Genomic DNA, 22127 nt, shown 5'->3' with positions numbered 1-22127 from the left:
CAGGGTTAATTTTTGTAGTAGCCAGGAGAGGCATGGCCAGGACCACGAGGTTATTCCGTAGCACCTCACACCACACACAGGGTGGAAGGAAGGTTGTTTCCTTCCTGCTGCCTGGTGGTGGGGAGCACTCACCTGCAAATCACTCACCTGTCTTCTGCAGTCTGTTACTAATACTGTTGTTGTTGTTACTGTTTGTTTTCTTATCTTGTTGTTTCCAGAAATTTGTTCTTATCTCAACCTGCAATCTTTACCGTTTTTGCCTCTAATTCTCCTCTCCATCGTGCTGCAGGGATAAGGGGAGAGAGGAGGGAACTGGGGAATGAGCAAGTGTGCACGTGGTCCGGAGTGTTTCATTGGGAACACTAAATTGGGGAATACCATTCTAAACCATGACAGAGTTCCACTAAGCATTTTCAGCAGGTAAAACTGAAAGGTGACGTGTGACATGGCTGCCAGTAGTACTCAATATAACTGCTTAGTTGCTGTATGTGGCCTTCTTCCAAGTGAAAAAGGCAGAGGAAGAGCAGACTTCAGCTCACTGGTCTGCATGTGCCTAGGAATGAAACATGTCACAAGATGAGTTGTGCCTTGAGAGGTCTTTAGGTGGTACAGACTTGTTTCACTGGTTGCTACTGTCAGTAACTGACAGGTAATTTTCTTGACTAATATGCTGTTTTCTTGACTAATATGTTTCTTGCTCTTATTGACCTCAGAATCTGCCATGTTTAAAGAAAAGAAAGCAATCTAACTGTCTCTATTTTCAGACAGGACTGTTCTTGTAAACCTCTTCTCAACACAGCCTGAATACACTAAACCACTGTGTCCAGCCTAGTGCACAACAGCTGTCTGCTAAAAGCACCTGCCAGAGGCTGCCCTGTGCCATCCGGCGAGTGGGTGGCCTGGGCTCCTGCCTTGCCTTTGAGGAGATTCAAAGTACAAAATTATCCCTTTAAATACAAGGTTATAAACCATACTCAGCAAGCTGGGAGGAGCTACCCATCTGCTGCATGGGAGGGCACCCACTTTTCCAGGAAAATGAGATTCATGGGGACCAGAAATCAGAAAGAAATATAAAAGGAAGCCTCAATCTGATTCTGTGGTTAGGATGCTAATCTAAGAGGCAAAGATCTCATTTTTGACCTCCCTCCTTTTAAAGTCTGCTGCAAAGCTCAAGCTTGTTGCTGAGGAGGTACCTGTACCAGAGTTGTCCAGTGTACCACTCCAGAGTGGATGCTCAGGAATAAGAGCACTGTGAGGAACTTCTAGTGCTGCAGGGTCACAGGGCAGCTGCTGTAACACTCTGTGCCCACAGCAGCACCACTAATGAGCTCAGGAAACCAGCCCAGGGCTCATGGTGAGCTCTATATTCAGCACTTTTACTGCTGGGCTGTGGTAAACTGTTTTTGCTCTTCTGAGGAGTTCAGGGGCAGAGTCAATAAGAGTCCAGCAACCTATTAAAGCATAAGTTGCCAAATATTTGTGTTTGTTTGCCAGCAGCAGCATCTCCTACTCACCCTCGCATACCTTGAGGCAATGTCAGGAGGTGTTGGAGCACCATGCTGAGGTGGCTTGTATACCATGCGTGGTATGTCTACCATAGCTCAGGAACCTCTATATTACAGGAAACCAGTCCAGGTTTGGCATCCTGTGACTCAGACTCCCTGGAAAGGAGTTGAGTCCTTTGCTGAACCACTGTGAGTCACCACACTAGGCTTGAGCCTCAGGAAAGGCTGCTATGGAGACCATGGACAAACTTGGAATAATTATGGAAGCCTGGAAACAGATTTTAGAGGATACCATTGCAAATTATTGTATTCCTCCTCAGCCACAACATGTGTCAAATTTATGTTGCCATTTATTGCATGTTTAGTTCTTCCTATTTTTAATTTACTAAAATAAAACAAAAATGAGATTAAAGAGTTTTGAGTCACCCCAAAACTCCAGACTGATTTCCTGATCAGAAGACAGCAGAATTTCATTTTGATCATATCCACAGGGCACATAGGCATGGCTGACAGTCATAGAATCAGAATCAGTCTGGTTGGATAAGACCTCTAAGATCATCAAGTTAACCCAGCACTGCCAAGTCCAGCATGAAAGCATGTCACTAAATGCCACATCTACACGTGTTCCAAATTCTTCCAAGGACAGTAGCCACTTCTCTGGGCAGCCTATTCTGGTGCTTCACAAATCTTTCAGTGAGGAAATTTTTTGAATACCCGAAGTAAAACACCCTGGTGCAACTTCATGCTTCCTGTTTTCCTCTCATCCTTTCCCTTGTTATCTGGGGGGAAAGGCTGACCCCCATGTGGCTACACCCTCCTTTCAGGCAGTGTAGAGTGATAAGGTCTCTCCTGAGCCTCCTTTTCTTCAGGTTAAACAGCCCCAGCTCACTCAGCCACTCCTCACAGGACTTGAGCTCCAGACCCTTCACCAGCTTTGTTGCCCTTCTCTAAACTCTTGCATTTCAGTGTCTTTCTTGTAGTGAGTGGCCCAGAATTGACCACAGGATTCAAGTCATGGCTTTACCAGTTCTGAGCACAGGGGAGATGATCCCTGCCCTGGTCCTTCTGGCCACACTATTGCTGATACAGGCCATGATGCCATTGGCCTTCTTGGCCACCTGGGCACAGCTGGCTCATGTTCAGCTGCTTTTACCAGCACTTCCAGGTCCTTTACATCAGGCATCTTTCCAGGCACCCTGCCCTAAACCTGAAGGGTTACATGGGGTTTTTGTGCCCCAGGCGTCAGATTCAGTGCTTCACTGTATTGGCCTTGCCCCATCAATCCAGCCTGTTCAGATCCCTCTGCAGAGCCTTCCTGCGCCTACAACTGATTGACATTCCCACCTAACTTGGTGTCATCTGTGAATTGACTGAAGGTGCACTTGATTGCCTCATGCAAGTTATCAGTGAAGATATTGAACAGAATGGTCCCAGTACTGAGTCTGGGGGAACACCATTCATGACCAGCCACCAGCTGGATGTAAATCCATTCACTGCCCTCTGGACTCAGCCATCCACACATTTTTTTACCCAGCAAACTGTACGCACCCACCCAAGCCATGAGCAGCCAGGTTCTCTGGAAGAATGCTGTGGGAGATGGTGTCAAAGGCTTTACTAAAGTATAGGTAAACAATATCCACAGCCTTTCATAAAAGGAGATTGGTCAAGAAGGATCTGCCATTTTAAAGCCCATGCTGGTTGGGATGATCCCTTGGTTGTCTTGCACATGTCATGTGATTGCATTCAAGATGATCTCCTCCATGACCTATCCAGGAACCAAGGCCAGGTTCATAGGCATGTAGCTACCCAGATCTCCTTCCAGCCCTTCTTGCAGATGTGTGTCATGTTTGTTAACTTCCCATCTAGCTGTTATGAGTCTCTGCATTTGTAGCACTCTGGCAAAGCCATGCTTTAGCACCAGCCTTGGTCTGAAGCTTGACAGAGAATTTCTTTATGTCTCTTCAAATGTCTCTTCTGGAGGCCTTACCTTTGACATCCTGCATCCAGAGATTCGAATTTCTCTGTGGCAGAAATCATGCTGCTTGAGGGGGATGAATTAAGTTTCGTGGCTTGGCTTCTAAGTCTTCTGTTGGCTGCAGAAGATGGCACAGTCTACCTATAAAAAACAATTATGCTCTTTGTCACAGTCCTGTAATGAGGTCTAAAGCTGTATTTAGTCCCTTTACATGAGGAAGGAAACAATGTGCACTTGATTCTGGTGTTCAAAATAAATTGTTTATGGATGTTATACTTGTTTATGGATACATTATACTTCGAATGAATAATGAACACAGATGCATTTGCTGGTGATATCTGGCCCTCTTCTGGCCTGATCTGGAATAACTGGGAAATGGTCTGCTACGCTCAGTGTAATTTTTCTAAGGAAACATGGCCCCAGGACAGTAGAAATCCAGGCAAACCACGTGAAAAGAATGGGCTTTCCTAGGCTCCTAGCTCAGAACATATTGATGTCCTTTTAGACTCAGTACTAGGTTTTATGTAGCTCCTTGACATGTACCTTCCTTAGACACAGAAAGTATGGAAATTCCCACAACATCCACAATGACTCCTTTACAATGATAATTTGCCAAAGGATAATCCATACCAAAATAAAGCTTCAGAAAGATGAATAATTTTGTTATGAAAAACACGATGAAGAAACTGAAGTATTACAAGAAAAACACCTACATGCAAGAAAAAGCCATGTGGAATTTAGTATCAGAGTCCACAAAAATTACAGAGCTGTAGTTATTTCAGGAAGAGTGCAAGTGCTCCATTACTAAAAAGGCATAAAAAAGGGGCAGTGCTTTGGGTGTTGGAGGGAATAGGTCTATCAACAAGAACAAGCCCACAGCTTATTTAAAGAGAAAATGTAATAACCAAAAGGCTGTTTTGGCCCAAAGAACTTGGATAAACATGTGACAAAGAAACAATTTCCACTGTTAATTTGAGTTGGTTGATGGCAGACACTTGCCTAAGGCCTCACCTTAGAAACAAGACATGCATTGATTTTAGCTTCCTCCTTGGAAGATTTTTTTTTCAGATGCATAATAGACACTTCATGTAGATAATGATTTTGGAGTGTGTGTATGATAAAAAATTAAAAACCATCCTGAAAACAACTAGAACAACAGTGTTAAGACTGAATCACAATGTAAAATATATATATGGGGAATATAGTGCTCAGAGGAGAAGTGAACAGGAATATGTTCTTAGATCTGTTTGGCTGAGCCACTACCTTTCACGTAAAAAAAAGCAGAAACATTTCTGTGTAAAGCGAACTGTGTAAGCAAATGTTTGCCCAACCTGGGTTCTCAAACGAGGAACATGAGAGCAGTACTTGTGCACAGGTAGTTACAGGATGTGACTCTTGGTAGGGATTTGGAAGTTAAAGAAATAGGTCAGCTAGGAGCAGGCTGATAGTGAGCACAAAGCTGGGCTATGCACAATTCTGCCTTCTTTCCAAGGAGGGGGATGGCACTAGGAGACTGAAGAGGTTTTCTGATATCTGCCTGCCTGAGTGGCACTGATATCTCAAGGCTTCTGCATTCTGTGCCAGGCCTGAGATTCACTGAGCATTTCCAGTCAGGTTAGTTGAAAAAAGCATTGACAAATGTCTGAAGAAGGCCCCTTCTTAAAAGTTGTTCACCTGGGCAAGATGATCTGAGGAAATGTGTCTCTGAAAAGCCTCAGTTCTTTGCTCATGCAGATGAGGTGCAGAGTGCTGTTAAGGAGCAGAGTAAGGAAAGCAAATCTCAGGTGAATCTCTGGTTTTGAGTGACTAAGAATGGCCAGTCCATCATTGCTACAATTGAATAAAGTTGTTATTCAAATGACTTGTAGAAAACATATTAACTTCTGAAAGAAGATTATGGGCCTTGCAAATATACAGCATTTCTTACCATTTTTTGAGTCTTAGTAGTGTAGCAGTCCATGTACCAGACAGTTGACAGCTGCAGAAGACACGATCCAGAGAAAATGGCACAGCAGCTCTCTGGCCCATTTGTACTTCCAAACCCATTTCACATTAATGGGTCTCAAGTAGGGACCTGGATCAGAGTTTTTTACAGTAGGTTTGTGCTAGATCCAGAGCATCAGAGTCAGAGATCTATTTAGCAGAACAAATCTACACAAAATGGATGTGGCTCACTGTCTATACAGGTTGAAGAAGTCAGGAGGGAATTTGTCCCTTTCAACAATTTAACTCAAAAGCTTATTGTAACATAATTAGTCATCTGGAACAAAGGAGATGTAATTACATAAGATAATTTTATGGATCTCTGACAGATCCCCAAAGCCTGCATGTGAATGTATCCGCCTAAGGAGCAAGAAGCAAGTTTTGGTCATCCTAAAACTTGAACCTTGGAGTGTTGATTAGTTTTTAAGAAGCATGCAAGATAAAAAGCAAGACAATTAAAACATACTAGCACTTAATACAGACTTTAATACATAAATCACTCTTTCTGTGTATTTTTCCAGGTACCTGCTGATGAAAATTATTGTGATGTATTGTGACATATTATAGTGATTTGTTCCTCCAGGGTGGGGTTTCATTTCCTATATCTTCAATATAGATAACAATGCTGCAATGATATCTAAGTAAAGCATGGTGCTCGGGAAGAACTGTGTAGCTGTTACTTTAATTCACTTTGAGAAAATAAGAAAGATTTCCTGTATTTCAAACAAATCTACGTTTACATGACGTCACATCATCCCTCGTAACAAAATAGCACAAATTTGAGTAATCAAACACCTTCCACCAAAAAGAGCAGGAGCTTGTTGAGCCTCGTCGGTACGGAGGCGAGGTTTGTGCCGGGGCAGGAGGCGGCTGCCGAGCCGCCACGCGGTGTCAGTGTGATGCAGAGAAAGAGCCCCGCACTCGCTGCTGCGCTCCCGCGGGAAGTCTGACACAGCTCTGAGCCTACCGGGACCTCGCATGGTGCTTGTAGTAATTTGGTGCTTCGGGAGTTGATAGTCTGATACGGCCTTATGTGGGGTATTAGGTGCTAGCTAGGATAAACGTGGAATATACTGCTGTACTTCCTACGCTATCTACAAACAGCATCATCTATCAGAAATTATATGCTTCAAAGTCACTTCATCAATGAAGCCACTTTTATCTGAATGAATTAATGAAATAAAGTGACAGACCAGCTTTTGCCTCTTCCTTGTTTTGGAAAAGCAAACAGGCAAAATACAGGTGCCAGTGTTTCTTTATTTTCTGTGCAAAGGCTGGGATGTTTTTGTGCAATCCTACTGGCCTACAACTTGTTCTGGTGTGGATGTACAGAGCAAAAGAATATTAAAAGACTGGTTTAATGAAGTCTTATAAATAATCATACAGAGATTTTAGGCATAACTGTAAACTATTTGGAAGAAGACCCTACTGCCTCTGACAACCAGAAGTAACCGTACAGCATGGAGATTTTATCAGCCTTTTGCTTGCTTGTCTCTGATTTGTGCTGAGAGGGCCATTGTATTTGTCTGTGTGTGGTTGTTAACAAATATACATATTGTTTCTAACAAATTGTTTTATGATCAGGTCTATGGAGAATGCCAGGCAGAAGCCAAAGAAAACATTACATAAATAGTCTCTAATTTGCTTTTCAACTGCATAAAATTAAAGCACTCTCAAGGACAGAAAAGTCTTTCTTAATTTCTGCATGTAGAAAGTCCACTATTCCTTCACACAAACCCCAAGCTTTTACCCAGATAATCTTTGCACTCTTAAGACTGATTGTACTTCCAAGATTTGCCATGCTCATTATATTCTTGCAGAAGTCAGAAAAGCCTGAACTAAAAATCCCCATTGCATACAGTTATCCAAAGGGTAACATGAGCATACTGACATCTGTAGAGTAGAAAACTGTATAAGCTGGCACACATATTATAACTGTATCTTCATAAGAATAGATAATGATGCAGGCAGCTACAATGGGGATGTTTTCTTGTGTGTGTGAAAGGTTAAACCTCACAGAATAACCTTACTTGAGATGTTTTCCATGTTGACTAGCTCTAAGTCAGGCACCCTCTTGTGAAGTGGGATAGCAATGCCAATTCTTCTCTAACAGCATTTCCTGGTGTCTGTAATCAAATGACTGTACCTTTAGCACAGCAAGAAAAAACAAATGTTACTTTCCCTTGAAATACTGATCCCAAGTGGCTTCTCACAGGCATTAGCCATGCTGGGACAGGTGTTAGCCATGCTGGCATCCATTCAAGATCACTGGCTCTGGCATATTCTTATCTATGTGGTTCTTTCCAAGGTGACTACTTAGTGGCTATGGAGCTGTGGCTGGAAGAATCAATGGAAAGAAATATTTATTTTCTATGTCATCATATGAAAATCCTTTGAGTCACAGGTGAAGAAGAACCTAATTTGAGCAGATATCCCCAGATGGGCAACTACAGCTAAGTGGCTGATGGGGAAACCTACTAAGAGACACTCCTGGCAGTTCCCAAGGTAAGATGAGAGGGCTTCCTTCATTAACTCCTAACATATAAGATTTCAGAATCTTGATTAACTTACTAATCTTAGACTTTTTAACCTCGCAACAAGCTTAGAATTAGAACAGTGTGTATAAATGGAAAGGGCCAATATGACTTACTTATTTCATTGCTCTGTTAATTAAAAAAGCATACTTAATACCATATCACAGTATATTAAGATTATATCTAGTACCTTCCCACGTGTTACATTGTCTAAAGTTTGAATAAAATCTCAGATGTATTTTGAATCCTTGTCCTTCTCTTTAATTTACCAGATACACTGGCCAGATCACTTCCCTAGTAGGTTGTACTAGGTTGTAATCTTAACTGTTTACAGAATACTATTTTGTGCAATCTGTGCTCCTGGAAGTGTTTATTGCCCAGTAAATGCCACAGGAGCCAGCCTGTGTCCTCCCAGGAGCCCTCCAAGGTGCACAGTCCCATGCAGTTCCCCTAAAATTGTACAGCCTTAGGGTTTGGGTCACAGGTGGTCCAAACTAGTCTGATTGCAGTTATGTTGGTTAGCTAGGCTGACCAGAGTCCTGAAAACTGGCTGAAAAGCTGGTTCTTAGCATTCAGCTCAGGAGCAGGAAAACATATTTTGTAGCTGCTGAAAGCTGCTAAATACCTGCTTTTAATAGGTCTAATTTAAACCAACAAACATTTATTTGGATTACACATTTCTTTCAGTGGCTCAGTTAATGGGGCTGAGTAATGAATGGAGGCACCACTGGATTGTATTAGCACTGCAGTACCGTGTTAGCAGCCTTTTGGTCCTGCTCAGGAGGCTGTAAAATGCTTTGTTCCGCACAACATAAACACCATTATGCTACTCCCAGGGTTGAATTTACCTACCATTAAGCAAATGTATATAGTCCTGCAATTGGCACTGCCCCAGTAACCGACAGGAGCTGAGGAATGCTGCCACAATATCCAGCCAGATGTTTCAGGGTGGGACATTGCAGAATGGGCCCATATTCACTACTCTGGGGATGCGGGCTTGGACTAGCATAGAGAAGAGCTGAAAAAGCCAGAGCAAGCACTAAGGACTGCAAACTGCTGTTCTCTGATGCAGCAGCAATGCTGAATCGTGCAGTGGAGATGGGACCTTAGTCATGCTTCTAAACTCTGTTCAAATGCTAAATGTGTTGAAGGCTTTAGTACAGTTTGGAAACAGGTTCTTTGAAGAAATTCCTGGTATTTCCTGGTTCCAGGCAGGCTGAAAAACACTGTGAGAATGTAGTGGCTTTTGGTATGTCCATTTATGGACATGAATCAAAGGAACTGCAGGGAGGAAAAAAGTGGAAAATGAGAGGAAAAATAAGTTAACTGAACTACTTCCTCTCTCAGATTCTTCTTGGGTTTTGGGCAAAGCCTTACAGTGGTATTTCATCCCAGCTTCTCCTTGCTAACTACTTCCATATGTAGGCATAGTATAACATCAGTTAAAGCCACATTTAAGCACTGTTTTTAAAGAATTTGGGTTTTTGGTGGTAGGATACAAAGTCAGAATGGTTGAATTATTATATATTCAGGTAAGAATATTACTGTTCTTTCTTATATTTAATGTCCTTTTCAGTATAATGAAATAAGAGCTTTCTTGAAGTGTGAGATCTGAAAAAACTATGCTGCATGAGAAAAATACCAATGATGTAGTAAAGAATATGCTATTTCTAGTGGTGTCCAGAAGTCAGTTTTCTCAGCTGAGTCCCTGTCTTTGTGAGACAAACAACTGTATACTGTTCAAAGACTTATTTGTTCCTGTGTGGTTGCAGATCATTAAAAGTGGCTCATTCTTGAAGACTTTTTAAACTAGTGCTTTTTGGATGTGTCTTAGCTCTGAGGAATCTAACAAATTTCCATCTGGGGAGTAGAGCCTATTTCATATGAAAGGGCTATAATCTGTGTCTGTTGTTCACATCTGTATTGTGTTAGAAAGCTAAGCTGCAAATCCATGCAAAAGTGTTATGGTACAAAAATCTGAAATATGATGGTTTAGAACTATTTCAAAATATTTGATACTCTAGTCTTCAGCCAGATTTTCTGTTTAATATTTAATTGAATACCTTTTATCAAATTAGTATTGACTTTACAGTGATTCTTTAGCAACTGTATTATTAATATAGCTGGAGATCCATTTAAAGGATCTAACAATTAGAATGAATATACTTTCAATTATGAATAAAATAGTCTAAAATTACAGCAGCAAACTTGCACAATAGGATTTTCCGAGGACGCAAACAACAAAATGCAGACTTCCAGAACAAGGTATTTTGAAAGGAACATGAACCAGTGTTCTCTCCCATGTAAGTGACTTTGGACTTTTGAACTCAGGTTTTTATTCTTCCATCTATGCATCTTAGGCACAAAGAATGAAATCAGGAAACTTCTTTACGGTTGAAAAGCCCACATTGTAGCCATCATTTAAGATGCCATAAATTCCACACAAGGGCTCCTTTTTCCCAGGATACCTTTGAAAGAAAGCCTTACAAACAGTATGATGTCTACCTATACCGCTAGGAGAGCTTACAACAAAATATTTAAATTTCTCTACCTTCAGAGATAGAACCTTCAGAGGTTCTGTGAAATGGTCTAAAATGCATGCTTCAGTCAGAAGAGTACACACATTCCTGGAAAAAGGAGCACAATTCATTATAATGCATACCTTAGATTTATGATCCCTGATATGCTCAGGGGAGAGCAATAACTTGCTCAACTGATTTGCATGTGTAGCATACTCCTTTATTTTAATTCACAGCGGCATCAGCAAACGACTATCGAAACATTCTGACAGGCCTCTTCTGTGCTCTGCTGGCCTGTGAAACAGTGTAATAATGTGTCAGATGGCAGGGAAGGGAGTTTCACCACAGCATAATCTGGGAAAGGATAGGTAGTAGTCCTGGGCTGCTTTGGGGGAACCCTTTGTGGGTGTCTTTCAGACAGCCCTTCCTCAACCAGAGCCTTGCAGTTTCTCCCTGACCCTTCAGCTTTGTTTGCCAGGCACAGCTGGATAACAGTGCCAGGAGAGGCCACAGCATTGTGTGGCTTAGGTATTGGAGATACAGCCCACACTGCAGAGAGCTGGGAGCCGGACATAAGTGAATCTTATGGTCGTGATGCTCATGGGAATGATGGTATTAGGAAATGTCATTCATTATAATATCTGATACTAACTGATAAAAGACTGCAAAGCAGAGTTGTTCATCAACATGCTTAAGCAGTGCCATAAGCACCCCATTTCTCACAGAAATTAATACCCAATCTGCCAGGTACATTGTGCTTCTTTCTGTTCTACTAGTCCTGAGAGCTTCTATAGCACTGGTTATGAATGAAGTCCACGTACATCCTGTCCTTTCTGGAACTAGAAATTAGAGTTTTCTTGTTATTTGGGGGCGGAGCCACAGTAGCGGTCAGGCAACCAGTCCTCGGTGTTGTATGAGTGAAGTGTTTCCAGGGTGAGCTGAATGGCTGCACAATATTCATAATCTGAAAAAAACCATAGAGAAAAAATGCTGCAGAGTCTCAGGGAGCATAAGAGCCAGAGGCTACCCAAAAGTATTTTGTATGGGACATAGAAAGCCACTTCCTCATGCCAGGAGAATTCCTTTTATTTTTCAGAGGAAGGGAAAAGGCTTCTATGGCCTTGCGCAAAGCCTGGTGAAGACATTGGCAAGACTCCCATTGACTTCCCATTAGTTTAGGTCTGTTGTTCATCATTAGTCAAAGCTGGTGTTACACTGATTTGCGGCTAATGCTAGCTGAAATCAATGGGATTGGAAGGTGCTCAGGAAGGATGGACATTTTTGTAAGCTAACACTCTTTCAGCACCAGGAAATTCCAGATTGAACTTGTTTGCCTGAAAAGGATTCTTGTTGGAGAACATGTTTTTTTCTGAAAACAAGAACTAATGCTTCTAGTGCAAAGGTTAATTTTGAATTCATAGAATCTCCTTGTCTTAATAAAGGGACAAAAAAAGTCTGTTATTAATGTAGGTCCCAGCACAAGACTGAAGCTTTTCTTTTAGCTTCAGGGGGATGAGGGCAGTGACTCACAACTCTCCCTACAATAGTTTTTGCTTATCTAAGAAGAATGTTTGGACCATTATCAAAATGCGTAGCTCTTACAATACTTCTCATCCGTGGCCCTGCAAGAGTTTGATCCCATGGACACTTTACACAGAACTGTCACGTAAAATGGTTTGGCCTTGTCAGCAAGCAGGAAGATAATCTGCATAATTGCCACCAGAGTTCAGTGCTCTACCATAACACATTTAGGTGTTAATTCAAGTAAAGCTACATTTAAATTAGCCCTACACTGCATGAAGGTTAAATCAGAAGTTTTTTAGAGGCCCTTTCCAACCTATTGTATTCTGTGATTTTTATGACACAACTCATTAACTGTTCCCTGAGAATTGTACCAAATTTTGGACTTCTGGATTTGAGTCTACAGTCAAGAACCACTTCAATGCTTTTAGTAATTAAAAATATTTTCCTTGCCTTAGTTGAAAACAAATCTTAATCAGGGGAACACCTCAATGAAATTAAGCATGTTGTGTGGTTGCTGGTATTACAGCAGCAGTTGGATACCCTGGTGCCCAGCTGGCTCCCTTCAAACTACATGTGATGCATGAGGAGACCTGCTGCACTTTCTAATGCCATATTGGGCTTGGCAAAGCAAGCCTGGCCCTTTCCTCCATTCTAAATTCAGAAGAGTAACAAACTACAGTTGGTTCACTAGCAACAGAATAAGTAAATCTTTAGCTTATTCCTAAGTGTAAGTGCTTGATTTTCATCTAGTGCAAAAGCAACCCCTTTAGAAGCATGAAAAGGAATAGTGGAGACTCAAGGTAAATGAAATACCAAGCCATTTATATAAAAAATATAAATACTTTATTTTCAACTAAAAAGGTGCAAACATGTAACTTTTGGTCACACTTTTCAACAAATAAACTGTCCAAAAAGAGCCATAGTCAAAGAAAGAAACAAATGCTCAAGTGGAAAGACTGATGAGCAACAGAACAGCCATTTATCTTAAAGCCACTTGTCTTATAAGTAAACGTATTTTGCCAGATGAATGTTTTGTAACATTACAGGCACCTTAACTTCATCTGGACCTCAACTCACCATTTGGCCCTATCTGAACAATTTCCACTAGAGTATCTATTTCATGCTTTGAATGCATTGTCAAACAAGCTTTAAATCTTACCTATCTTGTTCCAAAAAAGAAGGCTATCATTGAAATTTCAAAGCATTAAACAAAAGCACAAAACTTTAAATTAATTTAGATAACTGTACAAATATATATACACACAGTATTTACAATATTCATAAAAAGTCGCTTGTAACAGGTAAATTAACTGCCACAAGCTGTCCAGTCTAATTGACATGATTCTGATTCTTGTTGGCCAAGCCACATGAATCAGTGTCAGAGCTGAAACATTACTGTCCTGACTAACAGAACACCTTTTGCTTAGCACTTTGCTGGATGTTTGCATTCCAGCTGTTGCTGTCTCTAAGCCAGCAGCAGCAAACATGCTAATGGTCTCTTCTCAATTGCACTACTAGATGAAGCATGCTGTACCACATTAAGGGAACATTTGCTTGAATGTGCTTTTCCTGCCTGTTTCCCTTAACCCCGTCATACCACCTCAGGAACAACATGTTCTGAAGCTGTGTCTTGCTGTGGTCCCACTGTCCGTTTTATGTTCTTCTTCAAATCACCATTTGGGGTCAGTAGAAAAATTGTCTTAAGTCACATGGAGCAGTTTGTTGAAATTAAAAAAAAAAAAAAACTGATTTAAATACCTTGTGCTATTGAATCATGTTTACAAAATGAGATGCAAATCAGTTCAAGTTGAGAATGTACTTAGCGTCTCCTTCTGGCTTTATGCCATGTCTCCATACATCTTTCTGTAGTACAGAGACTCAAAGATGTCATTGTCTCCAGGGCAGTTGTAGTGGCACGCGCAGGTCTTGATGAACATCATTTTCCTTTTCATGATCTCCCCATCAGGGCACTTGAACTCCACGGGGAGGGTAGCTGTTCTGTGGGGTGTGCAGCAGCGCCCGTCAGTGCAAACACCACAGAACTTAGCTCTGTAGGTCTTCACGCTGGTGCAGCCAGACAGCTCAAACTTGACAGGCTTGGAGATTTTGGGGGTGCGAATGCACTTTTTGCCTTTCTGTCAGGATAGAAGTGAATACAAGATGTTTAGAAGGTAGGCTTTCACAAAGCACACTAAGCTTGAGAGTTAGTGGTGAGCAGCCATGCTAATCCTTACTGTATTATCATTAGGCAAGATTGTCTTACAGAGTGCTGTAACACAGCATGAGAGAAAATTAAGGACATTTAATTGTAAATAGTGATCACCACTAGGGTACAACTCAAATTTCAAAGTAAACCACTTGAAACTGACTTCCTGTCAGCACTGCACTTTTGACCACTGTCCTTTTGCTAGTGGATGTATGCAACCTAGTGCAGCATACATAAAGATAATCGTATTTACCTTGATGTTCTCCTCCAGGTCTGCTTCACAAGGTCTGACCATGCAGAGCCTACTTTGTTTCTCCAGTCTGCAGAAGGCATTATCATTGGTGACCCTGGTAGAGATACCCATGCCACAGGTCTTAGAGCAAGCACTCCATTCTGTGGTCTGCACCAGGCAGTTGGCACGCATCATTGTTGGGTCTGGACCGTAAGTGTCTTCCAGTCTGTAAGCTGCAGGAGACAGAAAACCAAAATGAGACCACTGCCCTCTAAACGTTCCTTCCTTTTCCTGAGAAATTCAGGCAGCTACACTAAATCCATGGGGTGGTTCCACTAACTGCAGCCCTCCAGCCTCTGCCCTGTGTTCACCTAGTCCACCGCCTTCAGCCTCCACCATACAGGGTGCCCCCTCCCCTGGCTGCCATCTGCAGAGAGCCCCCCACTCACCGGCAAGTGCAGGTCCCACGGCAGTCTGCTCTTTGGCCTCATCGCAGACCCACTCCTCGCAGCACTTTCCAGGGAGCTTCACCCGGCGCGGGTAGGGGCAGTCGGGGCTGGGCAGACGGACGTCCATGCTGCAGAGGGGCACGCAGCCCACCGCGCCGTCCAGGCAGGTGCACTGGTACTTGCAGCTGCTCTGGAAGGACTCTCCGCTCCGGTACACCATGCCGCTGAACACGCACGGGGCGCCGTCCCGAGCTGCGAGGGGCAGGAGGCAGAGCGTGAGTCGGGCGGGCGGGAGCCCCGGAGGTTCCCAATTTGCTCGCTCCCTGCCCGGCGGGACCCTGTTCCCGTCCCCGCGGCAGGCGGGGCCCCCACTCACCGGTGCAGACGCCGATTCTGCGGTTGGCGGGGGAGCCGAAGTCGCAGAAGAGCCCCTTGTGGTGGTCGCAGGGGTCCCGCTCGGTGCAGAGCTCGCCCAGCTGCTTGGCACACACGCGGCAGCAGCCGCAGCCGTCGAGCACCAGGGAAACGCCGGCGGGGCAGGTGGGACCCGGCCCCGCTCCGCACTGGCACTGCCCGCTGCACTCCTGGCCCTGAGCCTCCTGCAAGTGCCGAGGGGGACAGAGAGAGGGGCGGGGGGGTGTCAGAGCCGCCGCCGAGACCGCCCGGACGGGGCAGGCGCGGCGGCGCCGCGGGGGCAGCGCTTACCGGGCTGAGGAGAGCGAGCAGCAGGGCAAGGGCGAACCGGGCGAAGGTGATGGGAACCATCCTGCAGCGGTCAGCGGCTCGTGGGTGGCGAGGAGAGCCGGGGTGAGCCGAGAGCTTCCCGCAGGGCGGATCTCCTCGGCGGCGCGGACGGGGCTGCGGCGGGCGCTGTGCCGGAGGGTGGCTGCTGCCGGGTGCTGCTGGGCTCCGCTCTCCTCCGCTCCGCTCCGTCCGACTGCGGCGGGAGATTGGCTGTGTGACTGCCGAGTGCTGGGACGGACGCCCCTTTATAGGCGGCGGCGGCGCGGCCTCGCCAATGGGCTGAATGGGGCCGCGGACAAACAGCGACATTCCGCGCATTCCTGCGCGCCGCGCCGCGCCGCCCGCCCCGCCCCGCGCCGCCGCCGCCGCCCCGGAGCGGCCCTGACCCCTGACTCCCGCATTCCTCCGGCTGCGCCCCCCCAGCGCACACTCTCACCCCCCCATCACGGGTTTTTATTTTTCGTCCCGATGTGTTTTAAATGTGAGTCCCCTGTCTCTGCCGGCGCTCCCGGCTCCCCACCCCGCCCCCGGCAGCGCGTTATTCCGAGGCGGGCGGCGGGTCCGGCGGGAAGGGGCGGCGGGGCGGTTGCCAGGGGCGCTCGGGGGAATCCGCTATTTCCCTTGCCCTGTGCTCCCCGTTCGTCCCTCGTCCCTCCCCCGGGCACAGGGGACGCGGGGCGGGTGGATCGGGGGTGGCGCGGGGTACCCGGTGTCCGGCGGCGAACGGTCCCGGCGCTTTGGTACCACCGAAAAGAGGTATAATTACACTACCGGGTATAAATTGACTCTGTGTACCACTGAATCATACTGAATATTTGTAATGTGTTCCTTCCCTAATAGATGCTCTCTATGAATAGAGAGAGTGCCTATTTACTCTGAAATACTTGGCACAGTGAGTGGAGTCTGAAGCATGGAAGAAGTGGCTATTATTTCCCCACTGCCTGTGTGCAGCTGTCATTTCTGAGCAACACGTTCCTCGTTCCTTGCACATCCCTGCTTCCAACCCTCCTTATAGTCTGCCCCAGGATTACAACAAGAAGAGAATGGCATGCCACCTCATTCAGCCAAAACCTTAACACTGTGGTTTGTATTTGTCTGAACCCAGGACATAAGTGTTGTGGTTTGTATTAAGTCATTGCAGATAACTGCTATGATTATTGTGTTTTTTTTTTTTGTTTTTTTGTTTTTTTTTTTAACTGGGATGGTGGCTCTTCCCCCGCCTCCTGTGTATGATTTGAATACTCAGTGATGTCATGTTGTTTGACCTCAGCTTTAATGCAAGGAATGCCAGTGTTTTGGCTTTTGACCTGTGGAAGTATGTTGATGCTTAGTAAGAGAGACCGGCTTAATGCATCGCAATAAACAATCTAAAATCTGGTAGTACCTCAAGAGATCTCATCTTTTATATGCAGGCTTTCCCCCAACTCCCATTCTCCCTTGCTCCCCACTTCTTTCCATCCCTTCATATCTAGGCATACTTTCATTGTATGATGCAGCAATAAAACAGGGAAGGAAAATAAAACATGAAGGGAAAAGAAGGTCTTCCATGTAATGCCCCAGTAGGACCCCTGTGCTGTAAAACTGCTACTTATATTCTGCCAGCACTGTACTGTGTCTGGTAAAGTCATTTGGATGTCATTTCTTCTACTTGAAATCCTCTATTAAAAGAAATAAGATTGTCTTTGAAAGAAAAAATGAATCCTGGAGGAGCAGTTATGGTAAATAATATATGTTCCCAAAACCATAAGGTCTCCTAAAATCTGTATTTACTTGAAGGACTCCAGTGGCTTCAGTGCTGGGTAAATAGTATGTGTACCAAACTATGTATGACATGCATACCAAAATGCAAATGTAACCAGGTAAACAGAATGCCTTTTTTAAATGCCTAAATATGGTAGAACATCAGAGGGAGAGAGAGAGAGAGAGAGAGAGAGGCTCTAGACATGTTTTATAACTTTCCATGTAAGAGGTTTTTTCGGAGATACAATTTTATTAAACAAAACCTAAGAATCTCACTGACAGAAAAAGTATGTTTAAAAGTAACAACTTACCAGAAAGCCAGGAAATCCAAAATTAAAGGATAAATCTGTCCTAAGTCCTCCCACTGCAGGCCGAGTACAGCAAGCCCCATACACTTGCTGGCCTGAGAAAAATGGCTTGAATAGTTATTTGAAGTCAGAACTAATTCTGGTCTTGCACCACTGTGGATCAGGCATTAGCCCACTAAATTACAAGTTGTATCAGCACATGTGGGTAGGTAAGAATCAGAGTCCACAGGAGTGCCTTTGGTCATCTTGGTTTCTGTGTTGTTAGATGTGTCTAACAATGGGTACCTCATTGGTGCGTGTGTACGTACGCACAGGGGCTAAGGGAATTTGAAAGCAAAGGCAGTTCTTGCAGACTCCAGTCTGTCTTCAGCTTATCCTTTCTGATGACAACTACAAAATCCTCAAGGTTGGAACAGACCTTCAAGATCATTTCGTACAGCCAGCAATGTCACCCCATCATAATCACCCCTAAACAGTATCCCCAGATGCCACATCCAGGTGGCTCTTGAGTATGCCACAGGTTGGACAAGTACATCTTGGCATTGATGCATAAAATGGTTAAAATGCACTAATTTTGACTTCCATGCAGGTGTTTATACAGGACATGCTTTTAAGATAGTATATTTTTTCTGCTGAAACTAGGAATTCACTACACCAGCCTTGTAGACTTGTTTACACAGCTATATACGGTATGTGTGTGTCTACATCAGCTTCAGTTGGTGAAGTCTTGTAAAATGTACAGGTGTGGATTGCTACATTCCTCTCTTGTGTTTTTCCTTCTTTTTTTTTTTTCCTGCTTCCCCCCAGAAAGTCACTTGATCAGGTATCAGACATAGTGAAAACCTGGCAAGACTACAGGAAAGTGGCTAGACTTGGAGTGTTTGTGTACTTAAAGAAAGAATCTTGCACATTTTCAACTTTCAGTCACAGATATTTTTTTATAAGAGCAATTGGAGGTCTGAGCCAGCCCTCAAAGCGGAAATCAAAAGCTCCCAGAGAAACATACCCGAGGAATGTGAATCTGATCCAACAACCATACGCAATGCACATACAGTACTGTCAGTCTTATAGGAAGTCTTGCCATATATGGACATCTGGACCCTAAGCTGTTTATCATCACGATAGGCTTGTAGCTGGCTTCAGACATTTCTGGCTTGCCTCAGGTTTTGTGTGCCAACTAGTTCCTTTCCCAAAATGCTCACCAGGATATTTCTTTAAAATTGTAATAAATGCATCTCAAAATTCTGAGAGGTCTGGTTAAAGTTACGTTAGTAGGCTTTTGCTTAATATGCAGATTCCAAGACTTACTCCGCTAGCTCAGAAATAGACACAGAATAAAAATAAAGAGATTTATTCCATTATGAATGTGGTTGCCTGGTATTTCTCTTTCTTAGAAGTCATCTGGTAGCTTAGTCTACATATCTGTAGGCATAGAAAGGGCTCTGAAGTAGACTACTTGCTGAACTTTTGCTCATCCTTTTATGGGGAGTTGCATGATCTCATGAATCAGCAAAAGCAAAGAAAAAATCACATTTCCCAGGATCTGTCAAACAACTTATCCATGTTGTGCAATTTGTACTAACTACTTGGTTAGAGTGGTACAAAGCCTTTCACCTTGTACTCATGACAATCCATGTCAGCTAATCTTACTAATCAGAGCCATTAGCTCTTCTCCAAAGTGAAACAGAATTAGAAGGCAGGGAGGGGCAGTGGATGGCACAGGCTATGGGCATGTTTGCTGCTGAAATGGTGGACTTAGTCCAAATTCCTCAAGATACTGATTCAGATTCTCTGCTAGCATCAGTTGGGTAGTTCACTAAATGCACTGTTGGCCATCAAAATATTGGGATTTGAAAAGTCCAAGTCTATTGGGCTAAAGCAAAATCATCAGGTGCAATTCCTATTAGCAGACCTGAGTTTTATTGTTTTCCATAATGTTATTCTTTATGTGTTAACATGCAAGTATTTTGTTACTTCTAGAGTCCCTGAGAATGTTGCTTTAAGCACTTGGCTTTGTTCTTAAAAAGTAACTGGACTTTTTGTGAATGTGTGTGGTCTTAAACCAGCAAAGTTTACTCCAGATTACTGGAGGTAGAATAATTTAAATGGGTATTCAAAGCACATGTAAAACTACTTGATCTAAAGTGAGATTATGAGTACTTTGAAGCTAAATGTCCTTTATCTACTGAGCCTCAGATTCAGTTTACCTTATTTTATTCTGAAAAATTTGCCACAGATCCGGTCTTAGAAGCACTGTAGGAGCAGCAGCATTGACTACTTCTGTGACGAGGCTGGCCGTGTCCTGGGTTTTTCTGGGGAAGCGCAGAGCCTCTTCCATGGCCCGCAAAGGTGAGTGGGGAGGGAGAGGCTTTCAGTTGTTTATTTCTCAGATTTGACTGAGGTTTGCAACCTCATGCTGTAGTAAGTCAGTTAGCGTAGGGCTGCAGTGAGTCACTAACCACTCCTTTGACAATTGTCCCATAAATGGTTAACAATTCATAAAAAGTTAGTGTTGCTGGCTGGAGAGGAAATGTGGCCAGGGATTGACTCAGAACATACACCAGAAATCCTTTTGAGATTCTCAGAGGAACCACGTGGAAAACAGCTGGATGAACACTTCCTCCCACTCTGTCATGGATTATGTGGGCAGGAAAGAATCAGATCTGCTTAGTCTACAATGTGTTTAATGTTGTTTTCAGTTTTTCAGCTTGCTTTTTCAGGAACTGCTAGTGTAAGTTTTGATGGTTTGTGAGTTTTTTCCCACCAAGCTGAGACACCAGTATTTAATTAATATTTGACCAAATTAAGGACTTCCATTAACAAATGCAATTTTCTTTGCCATAAACTGTGGCATCTCTTTATTTATATTGTAGCTGCTGTGGAGTAGAGACCTGGGGAGAATCCTGTGGGATAAATGTTGTCTGATAGGATAGGGTCAATATTTTAAATGTGTGGGTGACAGAGTGGTTTCTTTGGGGAGAAATGAAAAGAGAGAAATGTCTTCCCCATTTTTGATACAACCTCAGTTCATTGACCTTGGTGTAGTGGGCTTTTCTGTTTACACAGTACTTCCAGAGGAAGTGGAGGAGTTGGCTTATTGTATAGGTCTGTAATGCGTCTGGAGGACTTCATAAACACACTGCATCAGCTGACCTGCAAAGGAACATAATGTCCTTGATGCATTGGCACCAAATTTTAGAGATTTTATGATTTTTCAGGAAAAAATAATAGAATTTTATCTATGTTCCCCATGGTTCAGCTGCCAGCTTGGCTGTCTGTTTTTTTCAGCAAGTGATGTGGGGTATGTGACCTGTGTAAATGCGTCTGTACAAGTGACGCAGACAGGGAAACTGGGATGTAACCTACAACAGCCAAGGTGGCTTCCTTATTAACCCACAGATGTGTGTGAAATTTAGCAGCTACCAGGCCAGGTCTGAAAAACATCTTAGACTGCTAATCCCACTGGTGTTGGTGGGAAATTCTCTGTCAGACCATTTTTCACATGGAGACGAGAAAAGCAGATACTCCAGAAAATGTGAATTGTTAGGGAAGTGGGCATGTGTTTAAAATATTTTGATTTCCTGCAGGAACTAATTGAGGAAACCTAGTTCTTTTAAACATCAATGGTCTCAGGTCCAGTGTTTACAACATGTTGCTACAGATGTCTTATTGATGGGTGGTTTTTAAGTAATAAGCATGATGTTGTAAAAGTAGTAGGACTTTCTCTAACAGCATGTGTTTCTGAGCATATTACTCCATTTATAACCCTTCTATTAAAGGGTTTTAAATAGAAATCAAGGTTAGGTTTTTACTGTATGGTGTTTGTTTTGACCATTTTGGACAATGAGATTTTTGTGAAGATTGAACCTAAGAAGTTACTCGTGGTGCATTTCTTGTGAGGAAGTTATCCATGATGGATCTTGTGGAAAAGTCTAACCTTAATAGCATGTAGATCTGTATGATTATTTGAGATTCAATTATGACATGGGATGAAAAGAGAGTTCATGAACTACCTTTTTGTATTGCCTAAGCTCTGCAAGATATTTGAAAATCTTGAATCTGTCCTAACAGTGTTTCTGTGTGAGTTACAAACTGTGTAATAAAAATTTCAGGTGAGTTTTAAAAACTTGTATGAACTAGTCTTTCTCCTTCTTTCACTCACAAGATACAGAGGGTTGATTTTCAAATTCCCTGGGAACAGTTTTCTCATTTTACCTTCTTAAATTCAGTGTTAACTCACCTAGGCCTTCACATATCTTTATTTTTCTTGATAAATGGCTTGCAAAGAGTAACGGTGGAGTTGGGAAGTGCACTTTCTATTTCTTTTTTGCCATCAAGCTGCCACAGGGGGGAGTAGAAGTTTGGAAAGGACAGTGCTTCCCAAAAAGTCACTGAGGCAAGTGCTGTA

General features: G+C 43.3%; 1 protein-coding gene across 1 annotated transcript; it reads right to left on the bottom strand.

Moving 5' to 3' along the window:
- Positions 1–12860: 12860 nt before the first annotated feature.
- Positions 12861–15997, bottom strand: CCN2 (cellular communication network factor 2). Its single transcript, XM_021540560.2, has 5 exons — positions 15633–15997; positions 15304–15526; positions 14928–15179; positions 14500–14711; positions 12861–14175 (listed from the first exon to the last, which is right to left on the bottom strand). Exons 1-5 carry the CDS (start codon positions 15987–15989, stop codon positions 13879–13881), a joined length of 1341 nt encoding a protein of 446 aa, XP_021396235.2. The 5' UTR covers positions 15990–15997; the 3' UTR covers positions 12861–13878.
- Positions 15998–22127: the final 6130 nt, after the last annotated feature.

Source organism: Lonchura striata, chromosome 3 (genome assembly GCF_046129695.1).
Source record: "Lonchura striata isolate bLonStr1 chromosome 3, bLonStr1.mat, whole genome shotgun sequence".
Taxonomy (NCBI): Eukaryota; Metazoa; Chordata; class Aves; order Passeriformes; family Estrildidae; genus Lonchura; species Lonchura striata.
The sequence above is the reverse complement of the archived record's forward strand: the minus strand, read 5'-3'. Positions and strand labels throughout refer to the sequence as shown.